At 27.9% G+C, this 18,333-nt stretch overlaps 1 protein-coding gene across 1 annotated transcript in view; it reads right to left on the bottom strand.

The window, feature by feature from the left end:
• Positions 1–17,658, bottom strand: part of LOC107074638 (sallimus) — a 138,040-nt gene extending 120,382 nt beyond the window's left edge. Inside the window, 8 exon segments of the mRNA XM_089179482.1 lie at positions 100–278; positions 702–824; positions 10,960–11,178; positions 15,329–15,564; positions 15,676–15,910; positions 15,985–16,141; positions 16,508–16,692; positions 17,073–17,658. Of these exon segments, the coding sequence (XP_089035608.1) occupies positions 100–278; positions 702–824; positions 10,960–11,178; positions 15,329–15,564; positions 15,676–15,910; positions 15,985–16,141; positions 16,508–16,692; positions 17,073–17,657 (1,919 nt within the window). The 5' untranslated portion in view covers position 17,658.
• Between the last annotated feature and the right edge of the window lie 675 nt (positions 17,659–18,333).

Raw genomic sequence — 18,333 nt, 5'->3', positions numbered from 1 at the left:
TACTTTTTTATTATTCCTTAAACTCACATTCTCTTTTTTTCCGATAGGTTTTTTTTATATTTTGGTTATTATGATAAAAATTGATATTTTGATACGTACCATTGAAACAATACGTTACAATCAAGAATTTGTTTTCTTCTTTCCAATAAATCATTAACGTCACGCCATGCTTGACCCAAAGTTTCTGCCATTGCTGCATAAATTTCAGCCCTTGGTCTTTGAGTTGATATCAATTGATCAGCTTGACGTAATAATTCTTCAACCGGACTTTGTTTACTCTAAATTGTTGAAATATAAATTAATGATAAACTATCTACATCCAATCTTTTATTAATTTTCTTATTTTATGTTTATTCTAAATTGACAAATATTATTATAGAAAAAAATTAAAAAAATATAAAACAAGCAAGCATCTTATATGTAATCAATATTTTTTATATTCATATATTATTATTATTATTATTATTATTATTATTATTATTATTATTATTATTATTATTATTATTCTATTATTATTATTACTACTATTATTATTTATTATTTTTGTAATTTTGTTCATTTTTAGTTCCCATTTATTTCTTTTTTTTTTGGTCAAGTTTTATGTCCTCAATTTTTTTTTCTTTTTCTTTTGGTCAAGTTTTATATATACTCTTTTTTTTCTTATTAATTTTTCTTTCTTTCTTGTTTTTTTTTCTTCTTACCTGCAATCGCAGAAGAACTTCATTGTGTGAGTTCGATAATTCTGTGGCTTCTTTAACCGAAGAACCAAGTTTCGTTAATTCCGGTTGCACCTCCAATACTTTCAATCGTAACCATTCTCCACTCTGAATAAATCAAAGAAAAAAATTAATATATAACTGTCCGATATATAAGATTTATTCTTTTATTCTTTTTAAAATTTAAACTTCTTTAGAATAGGGGGTGATTTCTTTTTGAAGTGAAAACTTCTTTAGAATAGAGAGTGATTTAAAAAAAATGAAACGTGGCGGCGATGTAACGGAGCGGCGGGCGGCTATGTAACGGCCACGATATTTAGTAAGAAGAGAAAAAGAGACAAACATATAGAATTGAGCCTGCGAGAAAATGAGACAGAATATAGCTATACAGTATTTCCTATTCTCGGTCTCCTCTTTATGCTATGATTCGTAGACATCAATTCTGGCTACTAACCTTTGTACATGTGTGTGTTTGTGTGCGACTGCAACTACGAAGCGTTGACTGATATAATATCGATACTAAGCCAGTATAGTGGTCAATTAAAGAACTACCTTAAAAACAGAAGATAGTCCTTCGACTAGCCGCTAGTGTTCGCATTTTTCTTATAAGCAAAACTATTTCATGGAAACTATGAAAAAACTGTAAGCATTCATCATTCGCCTCGTAAACAAGCCTCGTAAATGAACCCCGTAAATAAGCCCCGTAAACGAGCCCCGTAAACGAGCCCCTTAAACGAGCCCTGTAAAGGAGCCTCGTAAACGAACCCCGTAAACGAGCCCCGTAAGCGAGCCTCATAAAAGAGCCTCGTAAACGAGCCCCGTAAGCGAGCCTCGTAAAAGAGCCTCGTAAACGAGCCCCGTAAAGGAGCCTCGTAAAAGAGCCTCGTAAACGAGCCCCGTAAAGGAGCCTCGAAAACGAGGCTCTTTTAGGAGGCTCGTTTACGATGCTTGTAACGTCAAATCACACCTATTCTATAAAAGTTTTCACTTAAAAAATAGCAACAACTTTACTTCGCAGTTGCGTTGACTCAGCCTTACACTGAGAAGATTTGATATTATATTACCAGTATTATCATTCAGTAAAAAAGGATTGTAAATTATCCTGATGCTTAAGGTTTCTTTACAGTTTTCATGAATTAGTTTTGCTTATGAGAATAATGCGAATCTCGTTCACGAGGCTCTATCTCAAAGCTCTTTCTCGAGGCTTTTTCTCGAGGTTCTGTTTCGAGGCTCGTTCACGACGCACGTTCACGACGACGCACGAGACGCGGAGCACAGGAGACGAGACACGAAACTAGGGACACAGGAGACGAGACACGAGACACGAGACACGAGACACGAGACACGGGACACGACACACGACACCACACGTGTTTGTATTTTGTGTGTGTGTGTGAATTATTTCCCTCGATAAGCATTCTACGATTTTTGTGTCTATCTATGACATTCATCAATTTTTATTGCTTGAATTTGGAAAAGTGTAGTTTTTATCAGCTATTCCACTCCGAGATCATACCGGTGACCTTTGTTATATATGGTAATAATATTATAATAAATAAGCCCTACAATTGTCTTACTCTTAAAACTGTGCATTCGTTTTATTCTCTCGAAACTAAGTTTTTGGAAGATTTCACTTCTAACACGTGTGATCTACACACATGATATTTTTTTAAGGTATCATTTTTCATGAGTCGTATTTTACGTATTACATGACATGATTTCTAAAAAAAGAAATATATGAAATATTAATACTTACCAATCATTGAAAACGCATTTAAAATGTACATTACCTTTAGTAAAGTATTTTAATCATCAAAGAGTAACCTCGAAAGATAGTAGAGTAGGAATAAATTAGTTTTTATACTTAGTATTACAGTAAATTAAATCAAATAATTGCATTTCATACATATATTGTACTATATAATATTAAATATTGTTGACAAAAGTTTCTTACTTCTGTATTTTTTTAAAATATATTATATATTATTAAAAGAATATATATGTATATATTTTATTTATTATTATTATTATTTTTTAATATTAATCTATATTATTTTATTATAATAATATTAACACAAATTATTATTATTATTATTACAAACAAAAACGTTCCATTAAAAGAAAATCTTAGTTTTCATTTTAAAATGATTTTCATTGAAATAACAATGTTGAAAATAACATTCTCACATTATAAAATGATCTAACACGATATCATCATCACTCGATCGCATAAACTAACACTTTTCATACCTAAGATCTATTTCTATGGCACCTATAACAGACAAGCTGTTGTTTGATTATTCAACTAACCGAAATACCACTCGTCCTACTTTTTTTTCTCTCTATTTTTTTTCCTCACCCTTTTTTCCCTCCTCCACCCTTTCACAGTGTTTCAATAACAAGCTAAGAAAAAAAAACTCTTATATAAATCTCTAACTTTTTACTCTTCCGTGATTGATGTTCAAAATACTCAAACATCCCCTCCCCTACTTCCCTCACCCCTTATACCCCTTCTACCATCATCTACAACCCCTACCAATTTTTTTTAGATAGAAGGCTTCCATTTAATGCAAGAAGATTTACGATTTATGTTGAAATACTCAAACACTTCTACCCCTACTCTCCTACTCCTCTTTTACCCCTCTTACCCCTTCTATCACCTTCTACCTTATTTTATTCACTTCCACCAATTTTTTCAGATATAAGGCTTCCATTTAATGCAAGAAAATTTACGATTTACGATTTATGTGCGTGTATAATAACCTGGTAGTGGTGTATTATAATCACCGATTTACAGTAAGTTCGTATAGCAAGAACGAAAGTAGCACTATTTAAATTAAAGGGTAGGTAATACGTGAGTTGAGTACGACGTACAAACTACCATTTATGTTAATTCTCTTAACGATTATGAAAATATGTATGTTGACGAATAATATACCTTTTGACACAGTACTTCGTTGGATGTATATATTTTTCTTTTTTTTACACGTATTTTTACACCCATTGGGTAACAAGAAATAACAGTGATATGTTTCAGAAAAAAAGAGAAAAATAAAATTGAATATTGATATATAAAAATAAATCGTAATATTTGATCTTTCACCAAAGTGTTTTTTTTTGTTTGTATATTTCGAAATTTCATACTGTGAATCATGAAATTCTAAAATTTAGATCTTTCAAAGTAACACACATATACAGGATGATCAATAACTGTTAGTACAAGCGAAAAGGGGTGATTCTACATAACAAAAAATAAATCGAAAATATAGAATAAAAATTTTTCGTTTGAGGCTTTGTTTTCGAGAAAATCGACTTTGAATTTTCGCAAAGTACGCGTGCAATTGATCAAGTCTCGTTATAACGGACCTACGAACTTTTCAAAAATACCCTACGAACTTTTCGTAGGTCCGTTATAAGGAGACATGATCAAGTGCACGCGTACTTTGCGAAAATTCAAAGTCGATTTTCTCGAAAACAAAGCCTCAAACGAAATATGTTTATTCAATACTTTCAATTTTTATGTTCATGTAGAATCATCCCCTTTTCGCTTGTACCACTAGTTACAGATCACCCTGTATATATAATGAATATTATGAACATATAATTATATTTATATTAGAAATATTTTGTAGTTTATGAAATTCTAATTTATATTAGGAATAATTATAAATTAAATATTAATTTATATTATATTATATTTCTAAATATTAATTTATATTATATTATATTTTTAAATATAATTATATAATATTTATAATATTATAAACATATATGTATATAATATTTATTTTCCATCATTGTTTTTGGGTAATTTTATTATACGATTATTTGATTAAAAAAAAAAAGTAAATAAATTATTTATATATAGCAATATATTTATTACACTATTATTATAATATATTATATTATAATATACTTATTATAATAATTTTATAATTATATAATTAAATATAATAAATATACTACAATATAACTAATAAAAATTTCTGATTCATAATGTTGTATATACTTGTATAAATAACTCATTTTGTATCTCTATGAGAAATTTTTTTACACAAACGACAAACACGACGACATTGGTACTCCTTTGGTGATGACATCACGTCATTCCTTCTTATATTCTTAAGTTTTATTTGTAGCTAGTAATATTCGTGACGCGTAGTAACTTATTCTAAATACTCATATATTTTATATTCGTTCACATATGCAAAACATTTTTTTGTGTTTTCTTTTTCTCTCACTAACATTTCCTTGAAATTTAATTATCGTCTAAATATGTGATTGAATATTTTTCTTTCATACGATTCAATCAAACATAATAATTTAATATCAATTTATTTAAACAATATTATTTACCAATCTAATTATTATAAAATTCTTGTTTTGCATTTATTTAAATATAAATTAAAATTTTGATTTATCAAATTGATATGAAAAAAATTGATTTATCAAAAATAAATTCGATTTGTCAAAGATATATTTACTATCATAATTTATAAATACGTATATGTATAGTGAATTGCAAAAATTATTCGTACTACCCCTGTCTTTCCCCACCTTTCCTAACAATTTCCTATAAATTTAAATTAATTCATATTTATTTTAAATATATCGATAAGATTTGAATTATGTTGTTATTAGACAACTAACGAAATATAATTCAATACGTATTATTAATAAAAAGAAAATATTCAAACTTCGTCATTTAAATAATAATAATAATAAATTTACAGAGACTATTCATTTATTTATGTTTAAAAGAAATAAACGATTGTCTTATATTCGTATTACCAAGGAGAAACAACGATCCTCACTGTTATGCAATAACTTGGATTCATTAATTATAAGTTTGTCTTATCGTTCAAGTCACCGACCAGTTTGTTAGTCAAACGAAGATAACTTTTCTTTTTTCTTATTTTTTTTCTTTATTATTATTCCTTATTGGATTATAAATATTTCTAATATAAATTATAATTTTATAAGATTAAAAATGCCCAATAACAAAATAAAACATTAATTATTTTTGAAAAACCAAAAATAATTTATTTGAACTACATTTACATACAGATCGTTTATATAATCATTGTGTCAAAGATTAATATTTTTAATACTAATTATAGTTTCATAAATCAAAAAATACCCAATAACAAAATAAAAATTTAATTATTTTTTGAAAAATAAAAAAAAAACATATATGAATTACAATTTAGGTAGACATTTTATTCTCGAATTTTTTAGATCAATTCTCATTCTCGAAATATAATAATATAGGGTGTCTAGAAAAAAACACTTATATATATATATATATTAAATAATTATAATAACAAAAATAAATATATAATAATAAATATGTTAAATTTATTGTAAAAAATTTGTAAGAATAATAATCGCAATGTGTTAAACTTAACGGAAGAAAATGTACTACCGTCAATCGAATTTGGCGAATCTGCGTAGTCACCCAGCGACGAATCTAAATGCGAACTTAGGCCAGTAAAATCGGGAAGAGTTAAAAGAGAAAGAGAAAGAGAAAGAGAAAGAGAGAGAGAGAGAGAGAGAGAGGGGGAGACACAGTGTACCATGGTATAACCCTACATACATCGAAAAGTCAGAAAGAGAAAGACGTAAAAGTACGAAACCGGAGGGAGATCGGCTTGCAGAGAGTGAGAGAGTTCATCAACCTCATCCGGCAGGTTCTAACATAGAAAAGCTCCAAGATATGCTTTCCATTTTCATCTTTGGCGATAAGCCAAAAGTTTTCGTTTTCTTGGTATCCACCAATTCTCATCCTCTTCTCCTTCATTCGTCCTGTCATTCGTCAACTAGTAGAAACCAACCCTTTTATTTTTTCTTTTTTTTTTCTTTTAACGAATTATATCATAAAGAAGAAAGAAAAAAAAACATATCAATCTGTCTTGTGAACGTGACAAACGAAAAAAATAAGATTTTATTTTTTTTTAGAGAGAGAAAGAATATAAAAACTGTTGATAGAAAGTTATAACCTTTTTTTTTAATAATAAAAAAATTATATTTATTTATTTTATTATTAAATTATTATTTTAATTTACTTATAATTATTTTATTTATTGCATTAATATTATTTAATTATTATTTAATTTAATTAATATTTAATTTAATAATAAATTGTATTACAAAAAAAAACATTTTATATTTTTTTTACAGAAAGAAATTATAAAAACTATAAATAGAAAATTAAATTAATTTTTAATAATAAATATAAATAAATTGTATTAAATAATAATATTAATAATTTTTTTCTATTGTCGTATAAAGTATTTTGTTTTTAGACACCCTGTATTATTATATTTCAAAATAAAAATTGATGTAAAAAAAATTCGAGAATGAAATGAGTGTTCCCATAATCCCTTTTATGTTTCTATATATCATTTAACTTTTTGTCATGAGAACTAAAATTCTAATCGTTTATTATGTCAACGGTCAAGCTCATATTGGCAGCTGCAAAACGTCAGACCCATTTCAATTAACGTTCTTTTTTTTTCTTTATTTCTTTCTTTTGCTTTAAAGTATCTATCAAAATAATTACACTAGAATTTCTTTTAATAATTCTATTCAATTTATCTCAAATTTCAAATCTTAAATTCTAAAATGCTGTAATAATTTTGAAGGTAACCCAAAATGTAAAATAATTCAGGTACACATTGATTTAACATTTAACAATGACAATGAAAAAGGATTCGATACGAGTTGAGTGAAAGTGACTGTTTCAGTTGAGAGTTTAAATTATATGCGCCTGCCTAAAGTCACGTTTACGTGTACTAACATACACACATACATGCATACATGAATACACGTACGTGACGTATACATGAATAATGTTGAGAGAAAGAAAGAGACACGGGCGTGTTACAAATGTAGGAATGTACGCGAGATTCTTAAAGAACGACAACCTCCTGCGAACGATGGAAAAACGGTGTAAAGGGGAGATGAGGAGGGAATGTAAGGGAAGGGGGGAGGGGGAACATGTATACGAAGTCATGACCATATTTGGGACGTAGAAATTAGGCCAACGTGCGTTGTGATCGTGAGAGAGGAGTATAACGAACTATCAAGATTTTTTTTTTACGTAAAAAGAAAGAAACGTACAAACCAAGCATTGAAGTCTCCAAAACTTCTGTTCGTTCGCCATTGACTACGGTCGTTGAATCTCGTGTATTATTAAAAAAATAAAAAAATAAAAATAGAAAAGTTAAGAATGAATATGTGTATACATACATTGACGGATCAAATTATAATTTATTTTCTTTTTTTGTGAACTCATATATTTTAAGTATAAATAATATAATATATATGATTTAAAATGATTAAAATATGAATTAAAAAGAAAGAAATAATTAAAATAAAAAATAAATAAAAAATATATAACATATAAATTAAAAAGAATAAATAATTATAATAAATAATAAATAATTAATAATTAAAATATAAATACAAAAAAATAAATACAAAATATTATATAAAATATAAATAAAAAAAAACAATAATTACTTAAAATAAAAAATCTATAAAAAATAATTAAAATATAAATAAAAATTATTTGTTTTCTTTTTATTTACTAATATTTACTTGTTTAAAAATTGTTTAATTAAATAATATTATTTAACGTTATAACATTTTACTACATAACAACCTTAACCATTTAATACATCATTACAAATTAAATATCACAATCGCAATAAGACAATACTTGTCCTCTTTTATTCTATATAAAAATAAAAAAAATAAAACATTTCGTTATCTTATCTTCATTACCAATCGAATCAATTACTGGTACACAACATAAGATAACAAAAATACCAAAATCTTATCTCGTCTTTAATGATTTCAATATATCTTTTTTCTTGTCAAAGTAAAAAAAAAAAAAGACAAAAAAAATTAATAGTATTAATAACAAAAATCAAATGATATTAAAAAAGTAAAAAAAAATGACACTTCCTAAAAATATCAGGTAGGTGTATCACCTTCTCAAAGTATCCCCTTGTCCTTTGAACAAATCCTGCATTTCATTTTCTTGTTTTTTTTTTTGTTGTATTTTTTTTATATACACATAATTTTATTTTATTTCCTATACTATTTCATTCCTTCATCTTGTTTTTCTTTTTGTTCTTGGATAGGCGGGAGTCAGTGTCGTAAGGTCGTAGATACGATAAGGTGGTAAAGGGGGAGTGAGGTTGGAGGAAAGGGTGAGGAAGGAGTAGGGGGAGGGATACATTGGCGTTGTGTGGAAGGATCACGCCCGGCACAGCTCGTATAATACCGGTTTGTTAGATTACATGAGAACGTGCAGGAGATCTCCCTGACAAAATAAGAAAGAAAGAAAGAAAAAGAGGAAGAAGAAGAAGGGTTGAAGGGTGGGAGGGAAATATGGGGAAGGGGAAAGAGAGGGATCCTCATCTTTCGACCTGTTACACGTGAACCGTTCTGTCGTTCTCTTCTACACACACACACACACACAACCTTGTCGTCTTTCACGGAACGTGATTTCATGCACACACATACACACATATTTATAGTCTTTAAGTACCTCACTTATTTACCTGTATGTATAATATAAAAAAAAGAAATATGTGTGAGGGTGGATATGATCGGAAAGAATCATCGAGAATACGTGATACAAAAGTGTATCGTTTTACGGGAAATTTATACCAAGGTTGAGATTTTTTAAGAGGATAAAAGAAGACAGAGAAAGAGAGATGTATTGGGTATATGTGCTATTTGTTAATTTAATAAATTATTATTAAATAATGTTAGTTAATATTGTTATTGTTATATGTATATATATATATTTTTTTTAATTATTTAATATTAAAATAATTTAATTATTTTTATAATAATTTTAAAATAATTTTATTATTTTAATATTAAAATATAGAATTTTTTATATTTAATATTAAAATAATTGTATATCTTATTTGTTCGCTAAATTATTAGATTATAAAAAATTTTTTTAAATACACTAAACACATATCTTATTACGTGTATATATTATTACATTGATTATATTATATATATTAGATTCTCGATAATATTAAATTCTTAGACGAATGAGTCTGCGGTAAGTGTCAGATCATTTATTTTTTTTTGTTTTTTATGGCTAACCCAATGTTGGCTCATTAATCGTTCTCACCGTTCGGCCAACCACAAACTAATCCTTCGAAAGAAAAAAATATGTAAAAATAAATAAATAAATGAAAAAAAAAACAATAGACCCATGCACCACTGCATCCTCTTTTTCTTCTACTTCTCTCTTCTCTTTTATTCTTTTTATTATTCTTATTGTATGTGGCATAGTAGAATGAGAAACTTTCGTGAGGAGAGGAGGTAAAACCCGTGCTCCTCGCGTATGCGAGTTAAATTTATCCTCCATCGTGAACGTTTCGGCGAATTCGTTTTGCTCGATGGATACCTAAAACGCTTACGGGTTTCGAGAGGACTCGGAAATAGCTATAGACTTCTTCTTCTTCTTCTTCATCTTCTTCGTCGAGCAACTAAAACTCTCCCGAAATATCTAACCACTATAATGGACTTCGAGTATATAACTTCGAGTATATTCATACTTATGTATATACATAGGTGTACATAATGGTATGCATCTATACACGATGATGATACGAGTTAACTAAACCCCTATTCACCCCCCAACCCCAACCCCCTTTAGTACATGTCGTCGTCTATACGTCAAACGCCTTTCATCTTCCTCAACACACGCTTATAGAATATATTTTCGACTCATGATCATCTTCTCCTCTTCTCTTTACGACTTTGTTTTTTTTTTATTTACAGTACGATTATTCGTTAGCTTTGTTCTTGGAAATATAATAGATTGATTGATATCAATTTTATTCAATTTTTATTTATTTCAATGAACTGTTACTTTGATCTAATCAATGTTTTTATTACGATTTAAATGTGTTATTTCTTTTTTTTAAATATACAGAAATGTAAAATGTCAATAATTAAATTTAGCACGTGAACCATTAACAACTTTTTAATTCAAACATTTACTCGAATTGTTTCATTCGGAATAAAATTTTAAAAAAATGGTGCATCTCACATTGTTAATAAAAAAAGAAGTAAGAAACTTTTGAGACATCTTAAAGACGACTTTTGAGATTGATTATAATATCTATTATTGATTATTATTTTGTTAATTTTTAGTAAAATTGATAACAAACCAATTGACAATTCTAAGAATGAATTCTCTTACCTGTAATAACGCGATAACCAAACGCGTTTCTCCACTTTGCACAGCTATAGTACTTATGGTAGTAGTAGGTGTACTCCCGGTAGTAGTAGTAGTAGAATTCTGTTCCTGCGAATGTTCTTTATCCTCAGCAATCGTTCGCGAATCTTCAACAGATCCTTCCGGACTCTTGTCCATAGTCTCCCTCGTATCATTTCCGTCCACCATTTTTTCTATTATCGCCTTTTTTGTTTATTTTTTTTTCATTGTTTTTTTTTTAATCGACACGATGAGAACAATAACAAAAAAAAATATATACATAAATATATATACATATATAAAAAAAAAATAATTGTGGTATCGATTTAGGTTAAATCCTTTTAATCGTTCGTGGTTAATTTGAACAAAACTTTGAATAATTATTTTATTTTATTAGTTAAGGTTAAAGTTAAGGTTAAGGTTAAGGACGAAAGATAACTATCAAGCTATATACCAATAAAACCACAACTATAAAATATATATAACTCTTTTTCACACTGTATGTGTGTGTAAATGTTGTATGCATATTTAAGTATATCTCTTTCACGGTTTCTTAGTTTTACACGTGATCTTTACTATGCTTTAATACTTTACTATAATATTCTACCTATATATACGCGAATTATATATTATATTCTGTATACTCTATTTTAACTAAAATTACTAAAAATTATTACTAAAAATTATTCGCGAATTGTATATTACATTTTGTATATTATTTTTACTATAAAATTACTAAAAATTATTCTTATTTTTTAATAGAAATTTACTAAATATTATTCTTTTTTTGTAATAAAAATAATTTAATTCCGAAGAAAAGATATAATAATATAAAAAGAAGAGTATATTCAACGATATTACTACTTTTACTATAAAATTACTAAGAATTATTACTAAAAATTATTTAAAAAAATAATGTAATTCCAAAAAAAAAACAAATAATAATATAAAAAAATATAAAAAGAAGAGTATATTCAACTATATACCTCTTGAAATCTCGGAGACTTTAACGCCCGCACAATTAAAATGTCAGAATCGAAAATACTAAAAGCTTTAAAAGTTTCAATTCGTTATATATATATATATATATATTTTCTTTGACGAAATTCAAAATGACGTTCTCTTAGACTTGGTTCCAGCGATTAACATTAATTTTGGCAACAAGCCAAGTCTCGTTCGCGCGAATTTCGTGGTACGGAGGAAAGGGTGAAAGGGGCAGGGGTTTGATACACGAGCACGTTCTATGTATGCATACGTGCATGTAAGAACGTGTGTTCTTCTCATCGCCTACGAAAGAATGTTCTTATTCGTGTAGAATATAGAATGTGCTATGTGTATCCCTTAATCATAGCGTTTAAAATAGATATAAACCTAATCTTATATACTCGATCTAAAAAATCTTATTCGAATTCGTATTTTTTTCGTTTAAAATTTGCTTTTTGATTCTTCTGGGATTCTTGATTCTTTTGGGGAGAAGAGAATGGGGAGGGAGAGGTTCTTTTTCTGTTTAATGATAAAAACCGTGTTTAAAGTACTCGAGTTAACCCTTTGAGTGCTGAATACTTTTAAAATGTTTTGTAGGAACGAAATAATTTATTATTAATTACATTGTAATAATAAATTATATTTAATAAAATTTGTCTTTTTGAATGTAATTTAATTTCATTAATATGAGCATTACATTATTTTACATTAATATTAACAATATTATAATAATATATAATAATTATAATAAAATATTATAATATGCATCTATAGCATTCTAAGGGTTAATTTTTCTCTCTCGTGATGTAATTGTATGAATCATGGATGAAAGATTTCATGAATAAAATCGATTAAAGCTTGCCATATATACATACAACATTCGATTAACTAATATACTAACAAACTAACTTCGTTATGTTTATACATTATGGGTATCTTTCTAGAGTGACGTCACCGACACAGACGAACGAATGGGAGGATAAAACCGGACTGACTGGTGGCGTTCTCCGAACGAGAGAAGTACACCACATCGAAAGCTCTCTTTCTCTGATCGTACGACTATCTTTGAAAGAAACTTAAAAAAAAAAAATATTCTTTATCCTATTCGCGATATAGTTAGTTGCATCGATATTTTGACTTGAAAAGAAAATAAAAATAATAATGATAATGATAATGAGATGTTGAAAAAGAATAAGTTAATTGTATTTTCAAAATAGAAAGAGGATCTGTGTGAGGATCTGTGTGAGGATCGTATGCGGACTTATCGTAAGATATGCTTTAACGAACGCTCTTCTGTTTAACGACCGGAACGTTACGTTGGATGCATACAAGTAATTGCACGTAATCTAATAATTAATATTCATGGGGCGTCACTGATTAATTAAGACCGCTGTCTCATTATGTATATATATATATGTATATGTATATAAGAAGTTATTCAACTGATCGCAAAATATAATAGTGTATTGGTTTTAACGATCATATTTTCTCCCCCTCGATTTTTTATTCCTTTGGTCTCTTATCATTTATATTTATATGACTGAACTGTCATGTATATCAAAATTTATTGAATACATGGGGTGGGGGAATACTATTGAAGAAACTAACAAATCACGAATTAAATAAAAATTGAATTAATCATTGAATTAAAATAAATTTGTTTTGGCTTCAAGGTTTCGTTTTGCGTAATTTGTTGAATAATTTGTTATAAATGCATTTAGTTGAAAATAATAATAATTATTTGTTTTTTTGCCAAAGAAAAATGAAGTCAGTGTTTTAAAGTCCTTGGATTAAAAATGATGCGAGATGACACGTGACTTGTTTTTAAACGTGACACAAATGTTGAGTTAGGCCCGTATGGAAATTTAATGATAATTATCTTTTTACTTGTTTGTAATTTACTTTCTATAAAACGGTACAAATAAATAGCTCACGTGTGTAAGAAACGATTAACGGGATTGGATCCAAATTTTCACTTATGTCTCATTTATAATTTATTATGTAAAGAAAAACTTATATATATATATATAACAACCTGTGACAAAATAAAAATAAACTCGATTATGACATCAACGGTATATTTAAAAATGATTGTATAATTTCTACTAATTAAGTAATAAAAATATGACAACACAACAACAAAATAATTAAAAAAAAATCTAAAATAAAATAATAAGATATTAAAAAAAAGAAAAGAAAACAGAAAGAACAAACACGATCCGAACGAGAACCACAATCGAAATTATTTTAAAATATTTTTAAAATTTTTAATGTATTTAATAAACGTTCTATATAAATGATCAAAACAAAAATTTCTTTTTATACATAAATTAATATCAAATGTTAGTAATATTATTTTAATTCAATGTATTTAATAACACGCAAAAAAAATATATCGAGAATCACCTAAATCGATCCACGTTCAAGCCACAATGTCGATAATGTTAACACACTCGTGTGACACATGTCACGAACACGTCACGTCACCGATAGATCTAACACGGAGGCCGAGTTGAACCGAGACTAAAAGACCCGAACTTTTCGAACGTCTTCAAAGCTATAGTCGGGAACCGAGCGCTCCCGATCGTTGCCGATTATCATCGAAGATCACCCGAACGAATACGACGACCCACGACGGCGCCGAATTTAAACGAAAAACGTGTACTCTTATAATTTAGCATTTTTTCTATAATAATCATGATTAAAATTAATTACTTACCTTTTATATATATATATACTCATGCAATAATAAATCACAAATAATTCGTGCATAAACAAATACAAATTCAATAATACAAATATTTATAATAAGATACTTTATTTACAAAAAAAAGTAATCATTATTTCATGCAATACACACCGTTTTAAATTGTTCTGTTATAACGCGTCCCAATTATGAATTTTTTCAATTAGAGTCATTTTTTAAATTTGTAATATTTATATTACTTGAGATCGTATACGATTCATGCCCCTTCGTTTAGAAAAAATCGTCGAGAACTGACACAACCACGTAAATGGCATTATCAGTTACATAATAAAATATATATTTATGTATTAACGATATCTATTTTGTCTCGTTCAATTTTTCGATATCTTATATCATTCGTAAATGATTAAACTTTAGAATAAAAATAAATGTAAAACTTATCACACACAATCGGATTAATCAGCTTGGATTAGCTAAAGGCATACGACGTCGATTCTCATTTGCCAAAGTAACAGATGTTATTTCGGCAAATTTTGAGATACCGGAAGTCGTAACGTCGTAAACAGCGAAGCATGCAGCTTCGTGTGCACAACTGCAACTACAGCAACCGATCGAAGAATTTTGATCAACGTTTTGGACGATATCCTCGATCGAGCGACTCACCTTCCTAGCATTTTCCAAAAACTCCTCACCATCGAGATCATCTTTATCTCGTTTCGTTGGTGACATCTCGATGCCACTATCTTCGTGTTGTCTCGCATATGTTTTAGTAATCGAACAAACATTTTTCGTTTCTTTACTAATAATTTGCGATTTTTCTTCGTCAATTGTTACTTCCTTACTCGTTGTTGAATAAATCGGAATTTCCTTCGATTCCTCTTTAGGAAGCTCGGATGAATCTAAAAAACACATTACATAAATTATACTACATTATACTACTTTTCAAAAAATAAAATCGCTAATATGATGAAAAATTATTAATAAAAATAAAAAATAAAAATTCAACGTACCTTTTTTGGCAGAAGTGACATCGATATCATCTCGATCGATACCATTTAATTTCGTATTCTCATCTTCGATTAAAATATGATTCGAATCTTGCATCTTCTTGACATCAACATTTTGTCTATGATCTTCCAACGTGTTAGAGGTAACTTTATAAGAAGCTACCCCTAAATGAGTGTCATGTGAGACACGTAAAGTAGTCGTTTCTGTGACCTCCTTTACGATCTTTCCAGATTTCTCCTGCGATAAACGAGATATTTTTCTTGCTACTTTTAAAGTATTTAAAAATAGAAACATCTGCGATTAACTCTTACCTCAGTACTCTTTTCAATGGTAACGATTTTTCCTATAGGTAGCAACCCTGGTTTTTCTTCTTCATCCATTTTCGAACTTTGCAACGATAAATCAGATTTTTCTATTTCAACTGGTATTATTATCTCCGTATCTTTTGATTCTTCTTCCGATTTCCACCTAAATTTGTTCAACAATAAATAATTTAGTTATTACAAAATTTTATAAATAGGTCAACGTTCAATATATATTTATATAATTTATTTATTAAATTATTAATAGATAATTTATTAAATATTTAAATATATAATATTAATTTATTAATATATAATATATAATTTTTTATTTATTTATTAAATTATATTTATATACTATATTTATTATAATATATTTAAATTAAATTAAAATATTAAACATATAAAAAATATATATTTAATAAAATACATTTTTTTTATAGATTTGTGTCTCTCTTTTCTCCAACACAAAATACCAAAAGTGGTTAAAAATATTTTTTTTTTAAAGAAAAAAATCATTTTTAGTTCTTACCAAGCTGAAGTAGGAGAGGTTGTTGGTATTATTGGTGAAACTACATCTTCACATTCCGGAGTTGTCACGAAAGATTCACTTCTAGATCTTGCCGTAGGCGTGATCGAACATTCCGTAGCTGTCACGTAACCGTCAACATTGACATCCTCGTTCGTGCTCTCTTCGTTCAATTTTTCAACGTCCTCCTAGTAATAAGATAACATTTCTATTATTTTCAAAATTAATTATTACAAAATGAGACATGTGTAGGCTTTCAAAAATTTGTACAAATAATAATTGAAAATCATTTCAAATTTGTATTGGAATAAATTCAATGACTGAGATAAAAATTCTTCAAAATTTCAATTAAAAAAAAAAAAAAGAATGATCTAAATAATAATTTTTTAAAAGCACAAATTTTTTACAACCCCTATCGTAACTTTAATCATTATTGCAATATTCAGCTTATGATAATAAATATAATTTTGTGAAATGTTAATTAAATAATAAAATAAAAAGAAAATGTTAACTCAATAATACTTGTTCCACCTTGTAACACTGGTTCTTTAATTAATTATTAACTTACGATTTCTTTTTTTTCAGCGACATCATCGGTGATCATCGACGAGGTATTGGAAGCCATCATCGATGGAAAACTACCAGTAGGAACGGACGAAACTGCCGATGAAGTTTTAGTATCTTCAACATGCGAAACTACTATAGCTCCAGACGACGACGACGAAGACGACGAAGACGTAGTAGATGATAATAATCCAAAATTAGAAACAGTTAAATTGGAAACATCGGCGGCAGCGTCGGCAGGGTTTGCACTGATCGATGTTGAAACAAAATCGTTTGAAGAAACAAATGTCGGAATTGTTTCACCGATAGGTGCAGCAGTGATTGATGAAGTTGTCGTAGTAGTCGTAGTGGATTTAGTTAAAACAATTGGAGATGAGATACGTGCTAATGTAGTAGTTGTTGATGTTAAAGTTGAAGAAATTGGTAATGCCGAAGTTGATATTGGTACTGGTTGAGTCCTTGCACCAGCTTCACACAATTTTGCATCCAGTTTCTCAGCTAACCGAGTTACTTCTGCCAACTTAGCCGAAATTGCTTCGACCGCTGTTAGGTTAGCGGCTTTACTCGAAGCATCATCGGCTTCTGACATTCTACAAAGTGATAAATATCATGTTTATGTTATACTTTGGCTTGGTATAAAAAGATTTTACTGCGTCGTATGTTCTTTTTAAGTTGCGCCTAGAGAAAAAAAGAAAGATAGAATGGAATAGAAAAGAAAAATAGTTTCGTGTCATTTTTCAACGAGTTGATAAATAGATATATAAATAGGATACCCTAAAAAAAAAAATATATATATACTAACTTAAGTTATCTAATATAAAATTGTTCATATATATAATCATATAATAATCTATTTGCAAGATAAACATATTAATAATATATGTTTTTGGTTTTTTTTTTTAATATATATATAATATTTAAATTTTAATTATAATATTTAATATATTTATAAAATTATATATTATTAATTTTAATATTTATTAATAATATTATTTTAATATTATTATATATATATATATATATATATATGTTTTTGTTCTTTTTAACAACTAACTATTAGATAAATATATATATTAATAAAAAAAACTATTGATATATAATTATCTATATATAAATGATTTTAAAATAAATTAAAAAAATTGAACTCTGAAGAAAATACGGAAACAATTCCGATTACCCCCTCTCTAATCTCCCACCCCCAATTTATCGAATCTGTTTTCATTGATATATTTAGATAGGCCAATACTGACTAGGATAAAACGTCA

Source organism: Polistes dominula, unplaced genomic scaffold, assembly GCF_049000335.1.
Source record: "Polistes dominula isolate Pdom_NZ unplaced genomic scaffold, Pdom_raw_medaka contig_373, whole genome shotgun sequence".
Taxonomy (NCBI): Eukaryota; Metazoa; Arthropoda; class Insecta; order Hymenoptera; family Vespidae; genus Polistes; species Polistes dominula.
Note: the sequence above shows the minus strand (reverse complement) of the source record. Positions and strands in the feature narration are given on the sequence as shown.